Source organism: Sylvia atricapilla, chromosome 9, assembly GCF_009819655.1.
Source record: "Sylvia atricapilla isolate bSylAtr1 chromosome 9, bSylAtr1.pri, whole genome shotgun sequence".
Lineage (NCBI taxonomy): Eukaryota > Metazoa > Chordata > Aves > Passeriformes > Sylviidae > Sylvia > Sylvia atricapilla.
In genome coordinates, this window is record NC_089148.1 from 11,556,279 (window position 1) to 11,579,244 (window position 22,966).

The window sequence follows — 22,966 nt, forward strand, 5'->3', positions numbered from 1 at the left end:
GAGTTGGTTTTAGTAAAGAGTTGGGTTTTAGTAAAGAGTTGGGTTTTAGTAAAGAGTTGGGTTTTAGTAAAGAGTTGGGTTTTAGTAAAGAGTTGGGTTTTAGTAAAGAGTTGGGTTTTAGTAAAGAGTTGGGTTTTAGTAAAGAGTTGGGTTTTAGTATAAAGTTGGGTTTTAGTATAGAGCACCCCCAAAATCACCTCAAATTATTGGAGAACAGTATTACGGAAATAGATACAAAGTGCCTTTTGCTATCAAATCTTATTTTAGGATAATGATTTTAATATCTTTAGTAGTGGCGAATTCCAAAATACATGGAAATACTTTATATCGGTATCAATCTCCAGTCAAAACTATTGGCTGAGATAGTTTGTATATAAGAGGAGTTGTACTTGGTCACTTTGGAAGTTTACAGCTTGTTTTCAGATTTATATTTCCAGTATCTTTGCTAATAAATTCTACTTTGCTGTTTTCCACCAGAGTCTCATCCATGTCCTCCGAAACCAGATCCTGCAAAGAGCTTGTCCAGTTCTCTCAACAGTCTGACTCCTGCTAAGTTTACACCTGTCATTAATAATGGGTCCCCAACTATCCTGGGAAAAAGAAGTTATGAACAACACAATGGAATGGATGGTAAATATTTTTCCACAAAATTTATGTTGTGTTTATAGGCTTTTTCTTCTGTCCTTTTGCTCTACAAGGAGATTATGTAGACTCATAGTCCTTTATATAAATTCTGAGTTTCTTATTCTTGAGGAAGGTTATTTTTAACTATTGTAAAAGCCACTGGTCCCATTTTTCCTTTTGGGTGAGGCACATGATGTGTACTGCCTGGGAAGTGCATACACATAAAGTCACTGTGCTAGTGGAACACTGCCTAGCTTGGCCATCCTCGCAAATGGGATAGCGAAGGAGAAAATTCTCTTCAGTTTTTTAACTAGTAGTGTGAAGAATACCCTAATAGACTTTTTGAGTGATGTTTCCCTTGTTGGCCTCATTACTGACCCACCTCTGTGTGTGGGCTTCACCTCCTCAAGAAGAGGAGGTAAGGGAAAGGTGTTTGAAGTGGGAGAAAGAAGCAGGATGTTCCTGGCTTGGACTCTGGGTCTCTGTTCTGAAGAGTTGCTCTTGCTTGAGAGTGTCAGGGAAGAGAAAATGCAGTCTCTATCTCAGATGAAAAGAGGGTTTGTTGAAATGGTTGTAACAGGAGTGAGAACACAGGGTAGCTCTCCTTAACAGGGGAAAGGAACAGTTGGTGTAGTGGTGACTCTCAACAGGGAGGGAGATCCAGAGATTCTCTCATTTTTTACCTTTTGTTTTAACTTTCTATGTAGCTTATCTGATATATAATTGCAAACATTTGATATCTGATTGTGTTTTAAAATAAGAACTTTTAAAACTGCTGCTGTTCAGGTTGCTGATGTGATGTTTTTCTCTTTTCTGTTCACTTGTGCTCTATCAGGCAACATGAAGAAGCGCCTGTTGATGCCTAGCAGGGGTAAGACCTTGAAGCTGCGCTCAGCTTATGCTAGGAGAGTGATTTTTTTAGTTTCATCTGCTGGCTTGTCTGTGCTTTGTGGCTAATAAGTCTGTGTGCACTCTCTGTGTTGATGTCTAAGTGTTCCTTGGGTAACCACTTCCACACATGGTTTTGCTGCTCACCTTTCAGGCTTTTCACACGCAGGCAACAAGTTGTACAACTGTACTGAAGACATGAAGTCCTGCATTCAGAATTGATTCCTAATTCCTCAAGTTGACAGAACAGTCTTCCAGCAGTTCTGTGAAACTGCAGGAAACTGTAATGGTTGGTTTGAAAATACGCGTTGTTTCACTGTTTGACTTTTAAGAAGGGAAAGTTTCACATGTTTTGAACTGCTTTGAATTCACTTGGACCAAAAGAAATAGAAGACAGTATTTACATCAAGTCCCAAGTTCAACCCTCTGTATTTTCCAGTGAGAGTGGACAGTCTCACTGGTGAAAGACTGTCTGCACAATTCTCTGCTGGCAGTAGAAAATTATTTTCAAAATTTTCATTAGTTAAAAATTAATCTGTTCTGAGTACTGAAGAGATGTCAGAATTTTTCATTTGTGATAATGCAGGAAACGTATATATGATGTCACGTCACCAAATTCAGTAGGACAGACCAATTTTGAATATTTAGGAGACAGATAACCAGAAAATGTCACTGTGAACAGGCAAACACAAAATTTAAGCTTACACGTTGCTGTGAACTGGCCAGCACTGCATGCCCTGATGATAATCTTTGTGTTTCATGGCTGAGGCAGTGGATGGCTGTTATCCTTATTTACGTGCATGCAAATATGAGTGCATGTGGAGAAAACAGCAGTGAGGACAGTGGTTGTTCTACTGTCCTGCTCTCTTTGGGAATTTATTCCTTGATATCCTGTTGCTGAGTTTTTATGTGCTTTGTAGCTTGTCTTTTGGGAAGAATAACAAAATCCCTCTGCATTGGTCAATTTGGCTTCCTCAAAAGCTTCATTCAGTAAAGAGGGATGTAGGTGCAGAGTAGCTCACTGAATTTCCACAGCTCCTGGTGACTACCTGCATACGGGCACACCTGCTGCTCCCTGCACAATGTCCTCCTCAGCAGATGACACTTGGGAAGCTCAGAGATGCTGTGGCCCAAAGGAGTGAAGTAGAAGAATGGATCCTTCCCTCTGGAAGGCTCTCTCTGTGTAGAGCATGCACTTGATAACCTGACATGATTTTCTGGAAATGGAGGACCCTGTTTTAGTGTTCCATTGAGTTATAACTGTTGCTGGAGCTATCTGCAAGACCATTTTGGAAAAGTACTGGTTCCTCAGAGTTGGTGTTTCTCTGAAGCAGGTGTGTGTAGCTGTGCAGGGTTTGGATCTTACTGAGCACCTGCTGCTCTACCTGTTTGGTCTGTTCTCAGCCAGCCACTGAAATACTTGCTGGAGTACTTGTTCCTGTAACTGCTAGGTAGCAGAGTCCAGTTCACTCCCAGAATCTGTTTACTTGCTGGGGTAGTGTGTGTTAACTGGATATTCTTGTGAGCAGTTCAGCTTAAACCTGTTGGTTGAGATTTATTTCTGAATGGAAAATGTTTGCCACGCTGCAGTTTTGCATGTGTAGTATTTCCTGAGCCTGGGTTGCTGGAAACTTTGCCAGGATCAGGAGGGAAAACTACCTGCAAGGAAAAAACATTTAAAGAACTTGGATCGAGATCTGCTGTGCACAGGGGAAGGAGATGGTGGAAGTTTGGTGGATCTCTTTCTGTCCTGTTGCCAGTTTGTGTGTTAATCCCTGTTAGCACAGGTTTCTAGTTGCCTTGTATGTGAACTGGTAAACTTTGCTGTTTGTGGGCATGGATACAACTGGTTTAGTGTGCCATGAAAGGACTGGGATTGTGGCACTAAGGCTTCTCCTTGGTTTTGGAGGGAATCATCCAGGCTTAGTACTCTGAGGGGCTGCTGGCATGAAGCATATAAGCTGGAACTACTGTGAAGAAGAGGTGAATGGCAGTGAGAATGATGAAGCCTTGTGGCCAGAATTTAGGAGCCAGTAAGTGAGTATGAAAGGATTGAAATAAACCCGTCTGTCCAGGATAACTGATTTTTGGATTATAGTTGACCTGAAATAGTAGAAGAAGATTAACGAGAGTAAGCCTGAATTGTTGTAACTAGTCAGATTCTGCATTTTACATAGATACTATGGGAAATTGGGGGTGTTCATTTGTTATTTTTATGTTTCTTGTCTCCTATTGACATACTGACTGGTTTAGGTCACTGTAGGAGAGTGTACTGCAAAAAAAAAAGGATGGTGATCTGCACAGAGAGGCTGAAAATATTCTTTTTGCACGAATTTAGGTGCAGGAAGACACTTTGTCCACCTGTATTTAAATAGTTTCCAGAGAGATGTTAACTTAGGGCAAAACTGTTATCCAGGAGCTTTTCTGCTTCCTGCTGATGTTCTGCATTGGTGGCACATGGAAGACATCTCAGGGTTTGGACAGGTCACTGCACCAAAGTCTGTGGCAGGGGACAGTGGACACTGTTGTGGTGGGCTTTAGCTGCAGTCTCTGCTGGTGATAAAAGCCTTGTGGTGCTGGGCCATCCAAGCACAGGAAAGAAGGAGCACTGGAAAATATGGCTGAGCTGGTGGCATGTGGTGGTTTTGTCAGGTTGTAAAGCAGAATATAATCCAGAGGTTTGTTTGCAGGAAAAGGCCAGGTAGCAGCGTGTGTCTTTGTGTAGTGTAAAGCATTAAGGTACACTGCAATTGCTGAACTTCAAGGAGTAGTTCACATTTTTCCTTTGGAATTCTGGTTGTTTGTTTGTTTGTTCTCTTGCTACTGTAGCTCCAGCTAAGTAATTTTAACTTTACTTTTTCTGACTCATCTCTGCTTATCCCTTGAGACCTGAACTTTTTCAAGCTCTGAATATGATTTATCTGGCCAGGCATTTTGAATTTTCACTGGTGCCTAAATTCCTAGAACAGGAAAATAGTCTTAATCTCATGTTCTCACTGCTTCCACTTTATTTTACAAGAAGATTGTAGTTCTTTCATCTGTTTTGTTTTCCTCCTCCTTAAATCTTGTTGGAGGCATCATTAGGCATACAGTACACTTCCCAGTTCTCCTTCAATGTTAACTAAGCATGGACAAATTGCTGCAGAATCCTATTTTTGGAACGTGAAAAGTACATGGAGTCTCATAAGCTTTCAGATAGAGTGAGATGTTAAAAAATTAGTAGTTTATTGGTTTTTTGTTAGTGTTCTGGAGCTCGACTGACAATCTTTGCCATGAAACTTCCTCTAGAGAGAGAGGATGTTTTGTATGCAGGAACCTGTTTACTTGATTCCTTTCAGCCACACAGTGTGGTATCTCTGTGATACTTGGCTCTGCAAATTCCTGCTGGGGGAAGGGAGAGGGAGCATTGTTAGATTTTTATTTTTCTCCCCTCTCTTTTACACCATACTGGCTTTCATCTAATCAGATTTGTTTTTCAGGGTCATTACATGCACTTCTAAAATTGGCAGAAAGTGAGAACATGAATGAGTAGCTGCAATAAAGGGAAGGCTTTTCCCAGCAACAAACTTGCATTGATAACATAGTAGCGGATCGAATGCTGAAAATTGGAGAGGGTCTATAGAAGAGCCATGAAAACAGTGAAGGGACTAGAAAACACACTATATAATGGAAAATGCTTTTATCAAAGTGGAAGTTGTAGATGTTTGTCTCTGCTGACAGGAACAGCAGAAGTATAATAATAGAAGGCTTTCAGTCTAGCTGGGTGCAGGATAACGAGCTGCAGTAGCCAGAAGGTACAGTAGGGAACTTTGGCTGGAAACAAGCTGCAGATTTTTGAGTGAGGTTAATTAACTGTTGGAATACCTTGCTTCTGCTGCTGGGGATTTCTAAACCCAAGTGGAATATCAGTCTAATTTAACATGTTCTGGTTCATTGTTTCTCACATCCTTTTTGGGAAACGTGAATGAACCAGAAGTGGAAGTATTCATCAGCCTGCCATGGCCTTAGTTCAAGAGATGAGTGTGGCAGTGGAAGGACTGTTCTTGAACAAAACCAGCTATCAAGGTGGAAAGATAGGGAAATTCTCTAACATCAGCTATGTAGGGGACCAAAATTAACTCAATATTTTATATATACATGCACACACACACATATATATGTGGTTTTTTTTCTGGCTGACTTACACTTGCAGAAAATGTGGACTTACCTGTATGCATAAGCTCCATTAAAATTCTGTCTTTATCACCAGTGACCTGAGCTGTCATTCTAAACTGAGGGATAACCAGCCAGTGGAAATCTGCCCATCCAGGAATTACTGTCAGTGGCAGGGAGCATTGGTCCTTTAGTAAACGGTGAAGTGCTGGGGAAAAGGCCTGGCTTTAGCTGTTGGAATCCAGACCCCAGTAATGCTGACTTAGTGGCAAGAGAGCAAATGTTCAGTGCCACCTGCAGCACAGCTGGGAAGAATGTCAAGTTGCTTGAATTGCTTTTTAGAGACCCCAAGAACCATGTGCCTGTGCAACTTCCTAGCTTTAAGACTATTCACTGAAAGTACCGATTATTTTTGAGAATTTCATGTGGGATTTTGTATTCAAATGCCAAGTGAAACAATTTTCACTTGCCTTCAGTTTAGCTGTGATACTGTGATTAGGTTCTTCTGGTGTTATGAAGAAAGATCCGAAAATAAAATCAGCAGATGGGCATCATGCTCTGTGGATCAGCTAGTGAAAACTATTTCATTTAGGAGGGATGGGATGGAGTAAGATGAGAATGTTGATTGAGGAGAGTGCATATCCCAAGGCAATGGTAGAGAGCAGGAGTAATTAATGTAAGAGGAAATTAATGTATAACAGAGTAAGGGCAGAATTGCAAGTGCCCTGGATAGCACAAAGCCTGAATTTGTAACTGAGTGGAATATGTGACACATATAATTCATAAATGTATATCTTATATCTCTATATACACACACATATATATGTATATGATGTATAATACTCCTGATGCTCAGAACAGTGAATAATTCAGTGCTCTCTAGTTCCAATAGCTTGGATCAGCAAATCCTAAAGCAGTGAGGTGCTTAGTTTTGTCTCCTCTTTTTTAAACCACTTGGTGTGTTACAGCCAGGCAGAATCCACCATGATGCTCTTTTTGGAGTCTAAGTGGACAGTATTGATTGACTCAACTCTGAGACAGAAAGCAGCTCTCCATTCTCAATGTGCTTATCCAAGGAGAGCTGCTGGCCCTCTTCAGTTGGATGTCACTGTTGAGAAAGTATCAGCAGGGTTCTTAAAGTGCTTGTAGCAGGAGGTTACAGCATTGCATGAAGAACAGACAGATCATCTGAGAGAGGCTGTGGTTACAGCAAGTGAGTGCAGCCTGCTGGACCAAGCATTTTAGGAAGTTCTGTCCAAATCCAGTGAGGTTAATGTGCAGGGCTTGGTGGAAGGAGCTAGTTACAGACCAGCACTTACTCATCCAAAATTAAAGCTGCTGTCTGCAAAATCTCTCATTTGGAGTTAATGTGTGTTTAATGTTGTCTTGGTTTTATCTGTCTCCAACAGAGAACTGTGATCACTTCTGTGTTTCATTGCAGCCGAACCAGTCCGTGTATCTTATTTGTTGCATGAGGCTGAGCTACTGTATTCTGAACTATGTGAATCTTTCCCTTTTTTAATCTTAAATCTTTTCTTTCCTTTTCCTCTGCCAATCTTGGTAGGAACTTACTTAGGTAAGTAAATTGCAATTTTAACACTGGTTTTATGTACAACAGAATTTTAAGAAAATGTTAGTCTAGGTGGGGTTAGGCAAAATTTATGCTCTGTTCTGCTTGTTGCACTTACATTTCTGGAAGTTTGTAGCCTCTGATTGTTAGAAGGTGGACACTCACAGTGGTAAAACACTCTCGGTAGTTATAAGACAGGCAGGGGTGCTAAAGTGTTCTTGCAAGCTGGCAAAAAATGTATGTGTCAACACACTGAGACTGCCTCGAGTGAACCAGTAACTTCAAAGTTAAGTACTTGTACATCAAGCCTCATTCATGCATGAAATTTTTTTTTTCTAGCTTGCTCACAAATGTGGCACTGTTGCTGTTTTTGTTACTGCTGGGAAGGATGGAGTCCCAGAAGTAGGACTACTTTTGGAACAGTAAAATGCATATGAAGAGTATATGGATTTTAGAAAGCAATAGTGAAGTCACTGGTTGTGAGGGAGTGTGAAATTCTCTGCATTCATTGTAATTGAAGCTGTGCTTCTTAGTCTTAGTGCGTATTACATGTTCTGCATGATACTTCTTGTGGGTAAACAAAGTAAAGACCAAATGCCATCTGTGACTAATTGCTTGATGAAGGACCCATTTTTTTCTGTGTGGTGGATATGTGGAAGATTTGAGTTAGTAACTGAGTAAACACAAGTTTGCCAACTCTGAGTTGTGTCCAGGCTGGAAGCTGGGCTACTCTTCCTCCTTGGTACAAGGGTGAGTTCTGCACAGACTTGTGTCAGGCTATAAAATGGGCTGTAAATACACAGCAGCAGTGTGTATGTTCAGAAGTGGAAAAGCATCGTGTGGTTTCTGACCAAGCTTAAAGTTCTCCATACTTCAGCAGCTTCTTGAAGCTTGCTGTAGTAACTTCATGGAAATATCCCTGTGCTCCAGCCAGTGCTGGGCTCACTGCTGAGGGTTTAGGCTCTCTCCCCTGCTTCTCCACGTGGCAGTTGTTTGCTGTGTTGGCAAAACAGCAGGCAGAATGTGAGCAGTGGGAGTAGTTTTGGGATTCTGCCATTGAGATGCTGAGTCGCAGGGAATGGGACTGGAGTGGCAAAGAACATGTCTAGAGTCAGGCATCCCGTGGGACCAGCTGTGCTGGTTTGTTTTCCACTGGGAAATTAGATTCTCCCCTTCTCTCTGTATTTTTGGGTGCCAGCTATCCCCTACTCCCACAGCATGCTCTTAGGGTGGTGCTGTAGTTACTGCTGAAAATTTAGGCATTCTCTCATTCAATATTTTTTTTTTAACAAATCCAGAAGCATGAGTTTGTTAGAAAAGGAACAGGTTGTCTGGCTGAGAGGTGGTTTTCCCATCCTTGAAAGATAACACAAAGCTGCACAGTAGCAGCAGTAACAGACTTGTGTTGCTGCTTGTAGCAGTCCTTCCCCACCTGTATTTCTTTGGGAGAAAGGATATTCATCTCAGCTTTGGTACTTATAGTAACCTGCTGGACTGGTTTTCAGCCAAAATCTCTGTGATTGTGCTTAGCTTGAGGAACAGTTTCGAGGTTCTTGGCACTGAGCTATGGGGAGCAGACATGCCCTGAGGGTGCCAGTTAGTCTCTGTGCAGTGATCAGCTGCATTATTACCATTTCAGTAAGGTGTAGAATTGTCTGTGCAAAAGACATTTATGATTCTCTGCAGCTATACCTTCAATTGACTTTGTCTTCATTTTGTTCTCTGTGGCTTTTCTTTATTTCAGTGTATAGAGGAGACTGGTAGGAGGAATTGCATGGCAAGAGATTTTCTACAGCTTTGGGTTCTTTTCAGTGCTATGGAAAAAAGCCCTAACTTTTAATCTAGAGCTTTCAGCATATATCTCGATTTCTTCAGCTGCAAAAGAGTGAAAGACTTGCTTGAATATGTCACTGTATTCCTTTACATTTTGTGGTTTTAAAGGTTTGGTCAATCCTGAAAACCTGTCCTTTTGTTGTTTGTGTATTTTTGTGTCATTTGGAGGAGGTCAGTGTTGATGCTTATGTGGAGCTGTGTAAATTCCAGCAGTTGGACCTTAGATATCATCACATTTTCTACCCTGTGTCTTCTTTAGACATTCCTGCATAAAATATAGTCAGACTTTTTTCCCCCCTCTGGAGAGGAGCTGCCAGAACTGTTGTATTTTGCTCCTGATTTAAATTCTTGTGCTAGCTTGTTTTTAACCTGCTTGTGGATGTGTGGGGAGACATCTCTCAAATCTTCATCTGTGAAAGTGGGGCAGGTGTGAGTCTGGCATGGCGAGTTCTCTGCCTGTGCCACCACTCACCCACAGACTCAGGATTGGTTTAGTTTTTAGAGGTGCCTGTCTCACAGGCTTCCTCTCTCACACAGAAGCCACCAAAACATTTTGGGTGAGAATCCATTGTTTCCAGGCCAGATTCATCCTGTTGACTTGCCAGCTGTTCACGATGGGTTACAGATGTGTTGTCTCTGTGTCTCTTTGGTGACGACCATGCATAGGAGTTGCTCATTTAATAGCAGTGCTTTGGCTGCATATGCTCTTACTATGACACTGTTTTTTTTTTTTTTAATTGCAAACTGAATCAGGTCATTTTAGTGCTTGTTTTCTTTCTTTCAGACTCCAGTTATTGAAGTGTGACTAAAGTGAAAATTCATGGATTAATTCACCAATATTAATATGCTAATTGATACCTTGTTGCTGTGAAAGCAAGGGTCTAAATTGCATTGAAACTGTTAGCTTTGTTTTGTGTCCTATTTTACTGGAGCAAAAAATTGTCATAGGCAGCTTTATCCTAGAAGTGGCGATTTGAGAGGGAGGTGTGTCTCTGTTGTCAGCATTGCTTCTGTACTGCTTGAGGGCTCTGAAGCTTTGGGACTCAGAGCAAGCAGCAGTTCTGCTCAGCCTTTGCTCAGTTTGCATCCCTCCACTTCTCACCATGGAATATTCTGGTTTACTTCTGGTGCTTGGAAATAGCACTGTTTACTGTCTGTTGTACATACAGCAATAGTCATTGCAGCGGCAACCACACATCAGGACAGTCTTTTCTGGCATCAGGGGTGTTCTTACTACAAGAAAAGAACTGATCTGGAGTGTGATTTTAAAAACAGCTTTTAAAAGAAAATACGTGGCTTCAATCCAGGGACTAGAGTCAGTTGATTTACATCTCTCAGAGTTTTCTGTGAATGGAGAAAACATAATCTTTGAATTATGGAAGGAGGAAGAAAGTAACAAGTGCTGGAGCTTAGCTCTGAAGCTGACAGATTCTGGTTGCATCCTGCTGGCTGTGCTGTTTCCCAGCATCTGTGGAGCCCTTTATCCATCCATCCCAAACAGCTGCTCACAGCTGTGTTTTGGATGTGATGGCTGCTCCTATGTAAAAATATCATTATCTGGCGCATGCACTGCCTTTGTCAACATCCAAAGGTTGTTACTGGCCGCCTTACTCAATGCCTGGTAGATCTGTCCTACAGACTTGATGGAAATCTTTTTGGCAGCTATTTCTTAATCTCTGTGGATGCTTAGGCACAAAAATGCGGCAAGAACTGAAACCATGTGTCTTCCCATTTGAAGTAGCTAACAGCATAAACTCTACACAGACTGGAAAATGCTTTTGATATAAACTAGTGATTCTACTGTGGTATATCGTGATACTCAGTGCTCAGAAAATGTCCTGTTCCGCCTTCCTCACTCCTGACTCTTTACTGTGCCCTGTGTTTCCTGTCACACTTGATGCAAGAACAGTGTGTTTGGTTTTACCTATGAGAACCTCCAGGAACCCTCTGGAATAAAGACCATGAGCTGTGAAAGCTCATTCTGGCTGGATTCTTTAAGAAGTTTTTCATCCCAGCTAGCTCACTAGCAGTGGAAAGGTTCAAGGATCCTGTGAATGTGAAAGCAGGATTCATACTGAGACCTTTTGCAGACAGCAACAGCATTTGCTGATGCCTGTCCTATAGTACCTGTTGGATTTGATGCACTGACATTTTGGTTCTCAGCCAGAAGGGGCTGAGGAAGATGCTTTGGTGCATGGATGCTAATGACATGGTGTTTTCTGGGAACGTGCAGCTTGGAAAACCAAACTAACAAACAGCTTTTTTGGGTCTCCCAGTCCGTTCTGTGCCAGGCTGTGCTGCCATACAGTGACACGCCTTTCCCTCAAATCCCAGGAGCTTTGTGAGCCCTGCAGGGTCCTGTGTGTGCACAGTACAGTCGAGGGCAGTGTGAGGGGGTACCTGATAGCACAGCAAAGCAGCAGTTCACAGCGAGCTGTGGTGCCTGGTGCTGTGTGTGGCTGGGAAAGGGCTTTGTGATAGCTGCAGTGGCTGTGCTCTGTGCCTGGGGAGGCATTCACGTGGGGCAGGTTCAGCAGATATGTTCTGTTTGCTAACAGCTTGTAGCTGACGTCTGAGCTGAGGAGTTCCCAGGGGACCCAAGGAGGATAAGAAAGTTTCTGTTTGTTGCTGTCTTGACAGTGAATAATGCCTTCCACTTTCTGCTTCTTGACGTCAGTAAATTCCTCAGACTAAGAGAACGTCAGATTTTTCCCCAGACATGCGTAAACCTGGGATCTGAAAGAGGAGGTGTGCTTGTAGTGGTAGTGTGAAGCAAGGTTTGAGAAAATGGAGAAGAGACTGAGCCAGTGGAACGTGTTTGTGACTTGTGGCCTCTGCTCTTCAAACCATGTTGTCAAGGAAGCTTTTCTCAGTCACCCTTCCAGGAGGGCAGAAGTCAGTTCAGGAGGCAACTCTAGGCTTAGCAAAACAACACAGTTGTAATCATAGCTGCCTGTGTTTTGATTTTGTACTTTTTTCTGTCTTGGAAAAGCAATGGTCTTACCAGCTCTATTCTCTTTCCTGTTTGTTAGGTCTGCCTAACCACGGACAAACCAGACAAATGGTAAGAGAATGTTCGTTTAACCAAAACAGGGAAAAGAAGAATTATTAACCCACGCTAGATAGAACACCCTATTAAACCGTAGTGCTTCACTTCCACCTTTGCTGTTTGCAGCTGGTCATACATCCCAATTCACTGAAAAGGAAAAAAAAATATTTGGGGCATCTGAATCATCTTAGTGGTTAAATACAATTTAAACCTCAAATCTATCTATCTTAATATCTATAAACAGATCCTGTTCTGAACAGAGCGTTTTGTTTCTGCTCATGCAGAAACTGAGTGGCTGCTTACAGCAAAGTTCTGGGATGTGTTTCTAGGTGGAATGTGTTTCCCTGAAGGAGAAAGGTTTAAATGATGGAAGGGTTTGTTTGGAAAACAGTTTCTTTTTTATTATTTTTTTAGCAAGTTGGTATGCAAGTTACCTGCTGAGAATGCTTGTGTTTTACTTTTTTTTCTTTTTTTTTTTTTTTTTTTTTTTCTTTTTTTTTTCTTTTTTTTTTTTTTTTTTAGTGAAAACTATTTGTAGCCTTTCATCTATTGTGCTGAGTTTAATCAAAGGACAGAAGCAAATAGCCAGTCTGATTGATGTGTCTCTGGCAGAATGCTTTCACACTAAATTGTGAAGGGGCCAGTGCAAAGGCTGTGCATCCGTTTTCCATATTGCACGTGGCTTATGGGAAACAACTTCAAGCATACATTTCCTGCCCCCACCCCCCCCAAATGATCTGATGTTGATCAAGTGGAGCTTGTCTCGTTAGCTGCAGTGCCACAATGCATTAATGTCAGCAGGGTCCCTGTGACACGGGTCAGCCAGCAGCAGGTGTGACTGATGGTCACTGCACAGTGAGCACAGGCATTATTGAACCTGACAGTGTTTGGGGAAGCGTGCAGTGCCCTCAGGGGAGGCCAGAACTTGGGCGTGCCAGGCTGCTTGGGATAACAGAGCCTTCCTTTGCTTTGTTCCTCAATCCGAAGTGGTAAATTTTATTCCTCCATGAATTCAGCTTCATTCTATGTCACTGAGAAGACTGGCTACTTGTTTGTGTCTGCTGAATAAACCGACTCAGAGCAGTGGGAGAAATCGCTGATGGCTTAATGCTTTTTGGGTGTTTTAGGGTAAAACTCCCAGAACTGCCTTGATTTCTGGTTGCCTGATCAAGCGTGAATGAAAAATTGAAGGTCCTCATTTCAGGATGTATCATTTGAAATAGATTTCACCATGTAGGTAGAGCAAAGGCAACCTGGAAGCACAGGGATGCCCTTTCTAGGTACTTCCAAGAACTTTTTCTGGAGTTCTTCTCCCGTATATCTTGCATGTGTGGAGAAAGTATGCTTTGCAACCTTAATGAAGGTAATTTCTTGGAGAAACCTGGAGAGGGTGAAAAAAGTGCCATCAGAAAAGTTTTTATTTGAAACTTTTTGCTTAAGAAATGTCAAATCTAAAAGCAATTGTTGAAGTATTTCAGTGGTCTGCTGTGGTGCTGAAGCTGTCTTGTATAACATGGAGCTGGGTAACTAAGAAATTAAATTGTTATTGCACTTGTATGCAACAGTTTTAAAGAGCTTAGGGTTTTAAAAGGTGGGTGTTTGTTTGTCTAGCTCTAAAGCCCTGATGTTCTACAGGAAGCAGACTTTGCTAGAGCAGTTGATTAAGGCTGGTCAAAAAATAAGTCATTATCATTTTTTGTTTTCTGCTCAGATACACACACAGGGTTTCGTTGGGGTTTTTCCCTTGGTTTTTAGACTGAATTCTTCCCTTTCTAAGTCCAAGTGTTAAAATTCAGTTGAGCTATTGCAATGACCTGACACTTAAGGATTTGAAGACTGTGTGCCCCCACCATTCCTTTTGAGGTGGATCTCCCAGGGCAGACATCTCTCCCACAAACGCTCAGTCTCCCATTCCATGGGCAGAAGGGGAAGCCTTGGTGCATTTGGGGAGATGGTCTGACCTTGGACAATGGCCTGGGAAATACCAGCATTGAAATAATACCAGGGTGTTTTCTGACCAGCTTTAATTTATGAATATCAATTTTTCTGGGCCTTCATTTTGCATCTTTCCCAGCTGTTCAGTGTTACTGATTTAAGTGGGATTTCTCAATGTGCTGATCAGCAGGAAGGAGGGGCAGCAGAACTGGACTTCAGTGATCAAGGACAGCTGCATTTGAGAAGCTTAACACTTTGCTCCCTTTCATCTGTACTTCTCTTAATAACAGCTCATGTTTTTCCAGCTGAGTGTAAGGGGGTTACTATGAGTCTGGAAAATTATGCCTGTGTGGATTCGCAAAGCAAACGTGTTACGGGAAATCTGTGGTGTTCAATACTAAAAGGGTTTTATCATGAAAGCTGCTAAGCTTTGTAGTACTAGATTTGTTTTCAACAATATATTTAATTCTATACTATCCTCATTAAATATTAACTTCCCTAGAACAAAAAGGATACAGGTAAGTTCGGTACTCCAGAATAACTGTAAATTCTGAGTTTTGTATTTTATTTGCTCTGTAGCTAGATTTCCTTCCCTGAAATCAGTAGAGTTGCTCTAGATTTATGGTAGTAGCTGAAATCTAAGTCTGATGCTCAATCTTTCAAACTTGATGTCATCTTTCAGACACAAGCCAGAAATTATTGGTAATGCCTTCCATTTATTATTTGTCCTGTCGCTGAAGTATTGCTGTCCTATTGCATATTGAAGGCACCTAATTTGTACTGCTTGTGAACAGTTGCTTATGTGTGAATTCTGTGTTCAGTCCTGGGCCAGAGGGGGAGGTATTTACCTTAAACTCACATCAAGCCATACAAAAACTTTAATTCTCTTTTCCTTTGAGTGCTTAGCACATGTTGCTGCAGGGTTTTTGCAGTGAATAACTGTGCTGTTTTATGTATCACGTTAGGGACCAAGCCGAAACTTGCTGCTCAATGGGAAATCATACCCAACAAAAGTCCGATTAATTCGTGGTGGATCCATGCCTCCAGTGAAAAGGAGGAGGATGAACTGGATTGATGCACCAGATGATGTTTTTTACATGGCCACTGAAGAAACCAGGTAGGAATCGTGGTCTTTCAGAGGATTTGAGGGGATGTTTTTTGGTTTTGGGTGCTGCAGCTGGTGGTGTGGTTAGAGAGGGATCTCATCGGCACGTCTGATGTTACAAACTGAATGCAGAGACCACAGCCAGTGAGTAAAGGGTGGGAAATAATCATGCAATTACATTCCAGAGAAAGCAGATTCTTACTCTTCTTCCAGAGCAGTTGCTGTAGCACATGGGCACAGAGGGAAGGAAGACTGAGGTGGGAATTCACCTGGTTCAGGCCCATCACTGCCCTCGGAGGTCCAATCACACAGAGACAGGATAGGGCCCTCCTGGCTCATTGGTGACACTGAGGAGCAGGGCCTCCTATACACAGAGCTCTGCATGTCCTCTTGCATTATCCCTCAGGACATCTCCACCTGTGTCTGGGTCCTGAAACCTGCAAGTGACAAAGGGTTTCCATGGGCTCAGTTGACTCATTTTTCAGTGGTTTATATTTGCCACAAGTGGCAGTGAGACCTAGCCCTGCAGTGTCCATCTTCCTCCTTTGGTAGTACTGCTTCTGCTAGTCCTAGTCCTTTTTGTTGGCCTTCTCACAGGATCAAAATAGTAGAAGAAACTTTCCTTGTGTGAGTTTCACTTCAAACTGTTTACAAGCTGCTGACAGAGTGGTAGAAGCTATGTGACCTGATCCCTAAGGCAAAGTTTCCCTGTACTGGTACTCCTAGGACGGGATTGTTGCTCCTGGGTGTGGTGAGAAGGTAAAGAAATTGACTGGTGTGGTTTCCTCCCAAGAACTTGATGCCTCCTGGGTAACCTTGAGGAAGGTCAGAGCAAAGCTGCAGCCCTGCTCCAGCCCTCTCTGACAGCAGAGATGCTGTCTGGCTTCTGTCTTGGTCTGAAGCCTGGAGTTATCAACACTTGCACTATCAGTGCCCCAACAGCAGAGAAGCATTTACCTTTCCCTCCACTTGCAGAGATGGACCTGGGAATTACTGGATGTCTGAACCCTTCAAATGGCTGAGGAGGTTGAGTTTTAGTGCTTTGTCTCTTCTGGTACTACTTAATTTGGCACTGCTCTGAATCTTCATTTGTTCATTTGCTCTTGACTCTTGACAAAGGTCACAGTCAAGAGTCCTGGCATCTCCAAACTTCTCCTTAACCTACAAAGCATTTCAAGTGTCAGGGAACTGTTCTGTGGACCTAGTATCAAAGATGGGCTTTGTAGAACAGGTGATACTAGTAACATTTAAGTTACTAACCACTGATCTGTTGGATAATGAGTTTTCAGTGCAAGGAAACACCTTGTTGCAACTCAGAAGGAACATGGAATGAATTTCCTGGTCAGACTTGTTCCTATGGACACCTTTAATGCAACTGTGCATTTCACGGTAACACCTATCTTTGCCATGTTTTTCTTTCCCTTCTCTCTGTGCCTGCAAGATGCTCTGAAAGAAAGCAGTGGAATTCCATATATAATTGAAAATACAATGAGAGAAGAATTTAATTTTCAGGGGAAGTGTTTTTTTTTATTCCTGCTGTATCTCTGGTAAAGAGGTACTAGGGTCCTTGCAGCTCTCAGACTCATGTGCCACTCAGGGTATCCAGTCTCTAAATCACTCCTTAGATGCTCAAGGCTGGTTTCATAATCCTGCGTCTAGGGAGCTCTTCTTGACATCTTGACCATCCAAGGCACGTGAACTACGGCAGGTGCATAGTGGCTGCATGTCAGTCCTGCCCTTTGACCTGAACAGAACTGTAACAATATTCATCCAGTGTGGTGTTGGCTGTGACAACAATTTACTGTACACACAGAATCTTCTGCTCATACTGAACTACCAACTGAGGGAGGAAGGATCAGTCCCACAGCAACCAGCACAACTCTAATGAGAATCATGGTTCAGTGATAGACATCAGCTCAGTAAGATCGTATCACTTCCATTTAAAAATAGAGAGAGAAGGAAAAGAAAAAAAACCTCACTCAGGCTTCTTTGTCTGACAGCCATGCTGCTTAGCTGACTGATAAGTGGTGAAAGGAGATTTTTGGCAGGCTGTGAAGGGCAGGGAAGCCTGAGCGATGGAGCATTGTCAGCAGCACGGGTTTTCTGTTGGGCATTTCACCTCTAACTTTTCCCTGAACCATCTGCTGCATTCCAGTGTCAGGAATGTAAGACTTGTTTGTGAGCTCTGAAACAATTTGAGCTTTGTGTTGGCTCCATAGCAATCAATCTAACTGCTTATCATCCTCCAGCTGAGGGTCAGGCTGTGTTTTCAGTCACAGCAAGTAGGTTTCCCTGAAGTTTTACACGCTCCCCCTCTGCCCTTTTTGTGTAGCTCTGTTGAGAACGGTGCTGGAAAACTGTACGGTTCTGAAGGAGCAGTTTGAAAAGTTGGTCGAATGAAAGGAGGAATAAGTTATTGAATTGAAGGCTCCCAGTAAGGAACTTGGCATTTATAACTCATGCAAGCGGAGGCAGCGGGTGACCTGCTCAGAATCTAGAGTGCTGGAGGACGTGTTTCTGATGGCAGAGTGGCTAATGGAGCACACTCGGGTGCTGCAAGGAGCCCTGCTGGCTAAAAGTGGATCAACTGCAGTCAAACATCTTGGAAAAGTCATTATATAAAGATTTCATTTTTTCTCTCCCCCCCCCCACCACCACCACTTTGCTACCTTGTTTTCATCTCTCCTCACCCTGTGGCCTTTTAGTTTTAGAAGGTGCTGGAGAAACGGGGGACATGGGGCAAACAAAAAATGTGTCTGTGTAAGTGCAGCTGCTTGTCCTGCTCAGTGAGAAAAAAAAACACAACTAGTGAAGGGACGACCAAATCTAACAAGAAGTTATTCAAAATCTTCAGCTGAAGTTGATGGTTTGTCAGTTCTGGCTGTGCCAAGGGTAAGTTTTTTGAGGAGAGGAGGAGGTATTTCGACCATATTCTTCAGCAACTATCACATCTTAAAGGCAGAAATCAGCACAATGATAGGCATCAGCTCAGTAAGAAGGTCTCTCTTCCATTGACAAATCAACCAACCAAAAAACTCCCAACAACCAACACAACTAGCCAAAGAAGGTTTTGGCCCCAGCAGTGTTCCCTAAATGAAACTGAGGGATAGGTGGCTGAAATGTGGGCTCTTGAGGCCTTCCTATCTTGGCCAGTCAAAACCTCGTCCTGTCAGGAGCCTGTGAGGGAAGGCAGTGCTGCCTTATCAGACCCCTCTTGTTGCCCCAGTTCCTGAGCTGAAGACTCGTAGTGGGTACTTGTGAATATTTATTACTTTCCTTTCAAATCTCTATGTGCCTTTGACCACCACAACATCCTCTGTAAAAAAATTCCTGTTTTTAATTACACAGTACTTTTTCCATTGTTGCTGCATTTTTGGGTTTGGTTGGGGGGTTTTTTAATGATAATTCCTTTATCTTTGAGCCTGGCATTAACAAAAAGAAACAAGCAATCATTCAGTATTTATCTCTGTCTAACTTACTTTGGTAATTTTAAAACCTCGGTGTGTCTTTCTCTGTCTTTTGCTTTCTCTCCATATGGAAAACAGCTTCCTGCATCTGATGGCACTTACTGCCAGTGTTGTACATATAGGGAAATCCTTCACCAAGTACAAGGTGTGAATATTGCCCACCTCTGGGTTGGGCACACACAGTGTGGGAGAAGCGAGAAGGGGAAACACCCTGTTGGTGTTGACTTGGCTTTGTAAACTTCCCCAGAGCTACCTGCAGCTCATCTAACTGTTCAAGAATAAATCAGTGGTGTGGAAACTGGCAATCCTGACTATTTCACATGTTCTACTCACAGGAAGAGACCCTGGTCTTACAAGGCTGGACCAGAATGTCTTCTGCTCTAAAAGGGAAGGATTCTGGAGCAGAGAATGCAATTTCCTCTTCATTGGGGGGGGTTTATAAATCACGAAATCTGAGTTTCCCAGGGCAGATATTGCAGTAAGAACCATTGTTAGCCCACCCCAGCGAGCGTGCGCGGGCCCAGTTTCCCTTGGAGAAACAGGGAAGCCCACGGTGCCTCTGTAATCCGTGCCTTTCTTCCTTGCTGTCTGCAGGAAAATCCGCAAGCTGCTCTCCTCCTCGGAAGCCAAGCGAGCCGCCAGACGCCCTTACAAGCCGATTATCCTGCGGCCCATGCAGGCAGTGCAGCTCCGGCAGCCCATGAATGATGAGCCCATCATCATCGAGGATTAAACACGGCCACGGAGCTGCCGCCAATCTCTCCTCCAGTGTCTACTTGAGTTTCCATGGCTACAGCATTGAGCTAACTGTTGAAGAGAGGGAACTTTTGAGGAACTGTTTTGCATCTTTTAAACCCTTAAAAGGAACTCGGCCCTTCTCTGAGCCTCTGACCACAGACTGCTCTCTCTCTCTCTTTCTCTCGCACTCTCTCCTTCTCTCCTATCTTTTTTCTTATTTTTTCCTTTTTCCTTTTTTTTTTTTTTTTTTGTTAATTTTTAGTAGCCTCTTTTCCCTTTTGCTTCTACCCCTTTTGTAGAAGGGGGAGGGAAAGTAAGTTTAACTTATTAAGAGAATGTGGGCTAGTACTTTTTAGCTTTGTTTCCTCTTCTGATGTACGAAGAGCTAGAACCCTTCATTTTGTGACTGAGCTCTCGTTGCAAAGCCATTTTTATGAGGCTGTGTTGTAAGATTTTTCTTTTCTCTTTTTTTTTTTTTTTATTTTGTGGACGGTGCCATTTTTTTATTTCATTTATATTTTTTCTTTTGTAGATAAATTTCCAATCTTTAACTGATATTTGAAAATAGGAGCTGAAAGCCAGCCCCAGGTTCAGCCAGTTTTCTTTGGTCCTGTCCCTTCTGTTTTTTGGATCATTTTGCACAGCCAGTTGTGCTCATGCACAAGACAGACCAACTCAGGCTGAGAAAGGAGTGAGCTAAGAACTGAAGAACCTTGCAGAACATTACACTAACATTGTGTGCAGTGGAGCCAGGCTGCCAGAATTAGGTGTCCTTACTCTAGTTGCTCTCTGGGAGATGTGGCCTGTGGCTTTTCTCCCTGTAACCAGCAGTTTGTGTGCTGCCTTCTCAGTGACATCTGGGATCCTACATGCTGTTGGGCCACCAAGAGCCAGCAGTGGGCCCAGCAAGTGTAATGAATTGCTTTGCTCTGGCTCCAAGAGTCAAGTACACCAATGCCCAGGGACATTTTGCTTAGAACTCTGAACCTGTTTGTGCATCAGTGCTTTTGGACACATTTTTCCCAGGATGAGACCTGGTTTCTCTTGCGTTACTGTATGTTTCCCATTTTGAAGGGACTTTAAATTGCAGCTGGGTTTTCATTTGAATACGTTGTGTCTGAATTCAAGTGTTTTTTTCCCCCCTTGACATTTCTTGTGTTTGAGGTTTCTTGCATCTCTTGAACTTCTTACGTATTTGCAAGTCTGTATCATTTATTTTTCATGTGTCTTCTCATGGCAGTGCATTTGCTGGATGCCCTGCTCGATTTTGAAAGGATGTAAACTATCATTTGCAACTTGTGCTGATCTGTACATGTACCTGCCTCAAGCAGACACAGCATGTAATAACCCCCAAGTCATTCCATATGTGTCAGCAGTGAGATGAGCCAAAGTTGTATTTGGGTTATCACAGTCCAACAGTGATTCTGTGCAACTCTGCTAACCCACGGGGTTAGACGGAAAGGAATCCCCACAAAATGAAAACAATTCAGTTAACTTTACTTAATAAACCTGGAAAGTGAGCTTTTGTGAAACATCTGCTTTTTGTCTCTTCTGAAACGGCTGCCCTTGCTCAGGTTCCGTGTGCCTGGGGCACACAGCCCTGCGCCTTCCGTCTCATCCCAGGGCTGTGTCCTGCTCTCCAGGCTCTCTGTGCCAGTCGTGCCATTGTACAGGGCAAGAGTCTGAGTCACTCACAGTTTGATTCCTCTCCTGTACAGTTTAAACATATCCAGTGCTTCAGAGGTGTCTCCCTCCCTTCCGCCTCCTCCAGCTGGCAGCAGATGCAGGGCTGGGCCTCTGAATGAGCCCTTGGTCCACACCAGCTCCTGGTCTTGCAGCTCCAGGCCTGCCTCTGGCGTGTGGCAGAGGGGCATCCCTGGAGGTCAGCAGCCCAACCTGAGCTCTGCATTGCTCTGTCCTCTAGGATGAGCAGCACAGGCTCTATGTTGGCTCTCGTTTGCTGTTCAATAGTGGTAAGATGTACTCTGTGGCTGTGAGGAGCTGTGCACCCCGGCAGGTCTAAGTGCATCCTGTGCTACAGGTCGGGGTTTTCTGTCCACAACTTAAAAGTGGGACAGGACAGACATTCCTGAAGGATGTGCTCATCAGGAAGGGCACAAAAGCCCTCAGGCTTTGAGCAGCCAGTGACCATTGGCACTTTTACTTTGTCATCATCAATCCTTAAGATTATCCCTCTGTGCCTGAGAGACACCGGCTGCGGGAGGGTTTTGTAACACTTCTCTGCGAGGGCAAGCACTCGTGGATCTCTCCCTGTAGCAGAAGGAAATCTGAACACATCAGTTGGAAAACTCCATGTCTGAGTTGGCCACTGCTGTGCCTGAGGCCGGAGACATTGGGCCAGCCCGGAGCTGCTGCTGTGCTGAGGATCCCGGGGGCCGGGGATGAGCTCCCGGTGAGCCCGGCCAGAGGCGGCCCTGGCTGCACCGATAGCACGGGAACCACTTGGGGGTGCCAGCCCTGCGGTTTCCAGCTACTTAAAAGCTTTCTTGGAGCAGCTCCAGAGATCGCTCTGGGAACAGGTCCAGGCAAGGAGAGAGAGCACGTCCTGTGCTGCCCTAACTTTGAAGGACCCTTGCGTGTCCTTCAGTAGAGATGCTGTTTTTTCATGTGCAGTAGCAGACTCCACTGCCGTGTATTTCACTGGCTTATGTTTGTACCAGCATAGGAGGAGGGGCTGGAAGATCCCTTCAGCAACCAAAGGAAAATGCTGGCTCTTGGGAAGAGCAGGGAGTGGTAGGTCCAGGCACTGACCTATCCAAGCCCGAGGGGTTACTCTCTTAAGTGGCTGCTGTCACTAAGCCTCTCCTGTGCCGACCTCTCCTCTGTATTCACATTCCTGTGCTGTTGCTGCAGGAATTGCCTTTGGTTATTCACCCTCCTGCTCTAGAGCCTTGTCAAAATAAAATAGCGTTCATACAGCTGGGGCCGTATCCCATTTTCCAGGTCCCTTCCCACCTCCTAAAGAGCCCCTGAGATTGTAGTGGGGAGGAGAGCCTGGAGCTGGCGAGTGCTTGCCCACTCGAAGCAGGTCAGGTCTGTTGGGATGCAATAAGTTTTGCCACATGCATTTGGGTATTTTCTCTTTGCTGTGTGTCCCTGGCATCCCAATCCTTCACCGGCCTCTCTGCCACGCAGACGTGGGAGCAGATATGTCACAGGCTCAGCTGCGATCCCTGGGAGATGGCTGTGCTCCATGCTCACGTGGATGGAGCATGCTGTCCTCCAGACTCAGTGCCATTCTTGTAATGTTACAGGCTTAAGAAGAAGGAGGAAGTTGCTCGGGAAAGTATTTAAGAAACAAAACAGAAATCCAAACATTCCTACAATACTTTATGCCAAAATGCTTTTGTTACAGATTTAATTTTTTTTTAAGTTAACTTTGGTATTTTGGGGTTTTTTTGGTTTTTTACATTGCATTTTGCATTTAACCAGCTTGTCAGTAGCAGCTCCCTGTGATCTCTGCTTTTGCTGCTGTAACATGAAGGCAGCTCCCTGACTGTAACAGCACTGATGAAACAATGTGGAAGAAAAGCAAAGTATGACCAAAACTAACAATTCCGAACCTGGCATTCCTGCTGTGGGAG

General features: G+C 43.5%; 1 protein-coding gene across 4 annotated transcripts in view; it reads left to right on the plus strand.

Moving 5' to 3' along the window:
• MTA1 (metastasis associated 1) overlaps positions 1–20,881 on the plus strand; it is a 75,806-nt gene extending 54,925 nt beyond the window's left edge. Inside the window, exons 16-21 of one of the 4 annotated variants that reach the window (XM_066324846.1) lie at positions 478–630; positions 1,460–1,495; positions 7,229–7,240; positions 12,100–12,131; positions 15,017–15,168; positions 19,218–20,881. In XM_066324846.1, coding sequence (XP_066180943.1) covers positions 478–630; positions 1,460–1,495; positions 7,229–7,240; positions 12,100–12,131; positions 15,017–15,168; positions 19,218–19,356 — 524 coding nt within the window. In that variant the 3' untranslated portion in view covers positions 19,357–20,881. The remainder of the gene's footprint in view (positions 1–477; positions 631–1,459; positions 1,496–7,228; positions 7,241–12,099; positions 12,132–15,016; positions 15,169–19,217) is intronic. The other 3 variants (XM_066324847.1, XM_066324850.1, XM_066324849.1) reach the window with 3 other exon arrangements.
• The last annotated feature ends 2,085 nt before the right edge of the window (positions 20,882–22,966 follow it).